The 3,297-nt window shown below is 45.8% G+C and overlaps 1 protein-coding gene across 1 annotated transcript; it reads right to left on the reverse strand.

Annotated features, from left to right (window-relative positions):
* Positions 1 to 253: 253 nt before the first annotated feature.
* Positions 254 to 2,798, reverse strand: LOC147864697 (uncharacterized). The gene has a single exon (XM_087318823.1). It carries the CDS (start codon positions 2,597 to 2,599, stop codon positions 1,532 to 1,534), a length of 1,068 nt encoding a protein of 355 aa, XP_087174949.1. The 5' UTR covers positions 2,600 to 2,798; the 3' UTR covers positions 254 to 1,531.
* Between the last annotated feature and the right edge of the window lie 499 nt (positions 2,799 to 3,297).

Genomic DNA, 3,297 nt, shown 5'->3' on the forward strand with positions numbered 1-3,297 from the left:
ATGGACTCCGTATCAATATACATCTAATATTATCATATGAAAGTGACACATGTTGAATGCATATTGTAACTTATGTGTAGTTTATGAAACAAGAGTAATCTTGCAACGTCCATTCAAATGACTACTAATATGGTCAGACAATGGCAATCTAACACCTCCAATTACAAATTAGGCATAATGGTTTCCTACTTATTCATAATTGTAAGAGGGATCAAATAATTTTATCTAAAGGTGCCAAATTATCATAAACATAAATAATGAATAATGGTCGGGGTATTAATGACTATATTCGATGAAATATGTAGAGTCCCAACTTGGGATACATACACACAATTTATAAATTTAAAGGCATGGTCAAAGAAATTACATATGTATTAAACATAATGTTGTATAATAAGCTTTGTCAATGCATTTGTAAGAAACTCACATAATGTACACTTGCCACGTCGAGCAACCCTGTGAACTTACGAGGATTACCCTTGGAGGAAGAAAATTTTGGGAGATAAAATACCTTGAAAGGTAGGGAACAAATCACCTAGAGAACATAAAATGTTTGGAAAAACCTTATAATTTTGTAAAGAAGTTGTAGACCACGTGTTTTTAAGGTATTGGCATAGAGTGCACTAATGGCACATAGAGAGTGCCGAATTAGCAACAAGGGATTGCACAACCTTCATTTGGTAGGGCTATAATATGTTGTTAATCTACCTTTAAATCTGTATATTATCTCAATACCTTGCATAGATATCATGATTAGTTTGGGTTAGTCCAAGTCAAAGAGAGAACATAATGGTGTAGATCATGATTGCCAACAAGCACTTCCCATTTGTCGAAAAATGCAATTCTTGAAGTTGAGCTCCCTGTGATCCTAGAGAGTTCATGTTTATAAATACCGGGTATGGAACAAAAGAGAAGGCTAGGATTGGTTAATGGATTACCTTAGTTGAAGATGGAGATAAACACCCGATTAGCCGATTCAAAGTGATGAAGTAATTAGATTCATGATGCTTAGAACAAGGACGGGCTCTAGCATAATCTTGGACACTTTGACCTGGTTTTAGTTGTAGTTGCTCACAATGGGGTCAAGGCATTTGGATGGAGGGTTTACATTCAACAAATATGTGGGACGTTTCGTCAAAGTTGGCATCAATAAATAATATATAAGAAGGTTCGAAACCATTGCAAGATGATGCATTTAGAGAAAAGATATCGAGGGAGTTAAGAACCATGTTTTGTTGATAGGAAAATTACTAGGTTGAGTAGAGTTACTAATGTATGTCAATGGAATCGATTGTTTTTTTTTTCTTGGGGTGGGGGGATTTCGGAACCTAGCTATGTTGATGGGAATTGGTTCATGCTTCGATAATTTCGACGGAAATCTGTGAGCAACGTAGCAATTGTACCAAGGGGGGTAAGCTTTATTTTGATGTGACATGGTTGGAGATTCAACTATGGGTAATTAGTCCAAGAGATCATGGCTACGAATGGATGCAAGGAATTCAAGAGTAGTAAATGTCAGAGCGACTCGATCTTAATTGTGCTGATGGAAGTTGTTGTTATTACCGGGGGAGTGTGGATTGAAGCTAGGGTTGTTCATGAGGTTGTTCATCATGAGGTGGTTGTGGTTGAAAGGGTTCATGCCAGGGCCAACTCCTTGTTGTGCATGTGCATGTGCATGTGCTTGTGCTTGTGCTTGTGTTTGTGTTTGTGAATTGGGTTGGTTGATGAAGTGTTGAAGGTTGAGAGGTTGGGAGGAGGTATGGAAGGCCCCAAGCCCAAGGGGGTGGAGTGAAGGAGGGTGGTCACTAAAAGAGGGGACATTGGCACTAAAAGAATGGCCAGATGTAGTGATGGTGGTGGTGGTGTTGAGGGAGGGAGGCTGAATGTGTAAAGAGTGGTGGTGGTGGTGGTGGTGGTGGCTAGGGGTGCTACTAGGGGCATTGGGGCCGGGACCTGAGGCCGAGGCCGAGGCCAAGCCGGAGGCACCGGCCCCGGGTTTCTTCCGCTTCTTCTTCTCGTAGCCGATCCCGCGGGCTTTGGCCTGGGTCTCGCGGACCTCGCGGAGGTAGAGCCGGACGGCACGCGCCCCGAAGGGGTTGGCCTCGGGGGTGCCGCCGCCGAACTCCTCGTAGGCGGCGCGGAGGCGGCCGATGAGGGCGTCCAGGCTGCCCCAGGCCTGGCGGAGTGGGCAGGCGCAGGAGCCGGCGGGGTTTGGGTGGCCATAGAATGGGCAGCCCTGCGTGTGGACCTTCGTCTTTCCGAACTGGTCCAGGTAGCGCAGGAACTCCAGCACGTGCGCGCCGCTGCACCGCGGCAGCGACAGGGGCGGCCGGTGGTTCCGCAGGTACTGCCCGAACGTGTTCCAGTCTCGCCTCTTCTGCGACTCGTACCGGCTGCTGCTGCTGCTGCTGCTTCCACCGCCGCCGCTGCCGCCGGTCTTCCCCGTCGCCGCCGCCATCTCCTGCGCCGCCGCCGCCGCCAGGAATGCCTGCGTCCCAGCCGCCGAAAATTCTGACGCGTTCCCCGCCGCCCCAGATCCGCCGCCTTGGATTTGATAATTACTCCCCTGCCCTCCTCCTCCTCCTCTTCCCTCGCTCATTTCCTCCTCCCCTTCTTCTTCCCCTCAGTAATTCTTCTTCTTCTTCTTCTTCTCCTCCTTCTTCTTCTCTGCAACCCTAATTGGCCACCGTCGTCGTCGTCATCATCATCATCATCATCGGATGGATTGCCTGACGGATGGCAGCATTTTCTGTTTCTTTATTCCTCTTCTCATAGAAACCAAACAGTCGGTGCGGATTTGGATATCATGCATATGCAACCCCACAACAACACCATCATCTGCTCCCCCCCTCCCCACCCCCACCTCTACTTCAAAAACCAAAACGAAATAAATAAAATTTAAAAATAAATAAATAAATAGGATTGATATATGTACATACATAAATTAACCCTCCCCCCCCCCCCCCCCTTCTCCAAAGAAAAATAAACAAACTGTTTTTCTTTCCTTTCTTAATTTATTACTTGAAATCCATAAACTCGATTGGCTTCAAGGCAAAATTAATAATATTCTTTATAATTAATGATATATTTAAAATCAATGGATATAACTAAAATCTCAGTGCAAAGAGCGAAAGAGCGACAGACACAAGAGAGAGAGAGAGAGAGAGAGAGAGAGAGAGAGAGAAAGGGGGGGGGGGGGGGAAGATGGAGGGACGGGGAGAAAGAGCGAGTCACAGACTACAGTATCAAAGGAAATTATGAGAGAGAAGGGTTTTGATCACTATTTCACGCAGGAAA

This window comes from Azolla caroliniana, unplaced genomic scaffold (genome assembly GCF_043228905.1).
Source record: "Azolla caroliniana isolate FFs.n. ecotype wild unplaced genomic scaffold, voAzoCaro1.0.p SCAF_4, whole genome shotgun sequence".
NCBI lineage: Eukaryota > Viridiplantae > Streptophyta > Polypodiopsida > Salviniales > Salviniaceae > Azolla > Azolla caroliniana.

Bases quoted from the DNA above. Each gene is read 5' to 3' on its own strand.
- LOC147864697 (XM_087318823.1), bottom strand. From the start codon at position 2,599: ATGAGCGAGGGAAGAGGAGGAGGAGGAGGGCAGGGGAGTAATTATCAA.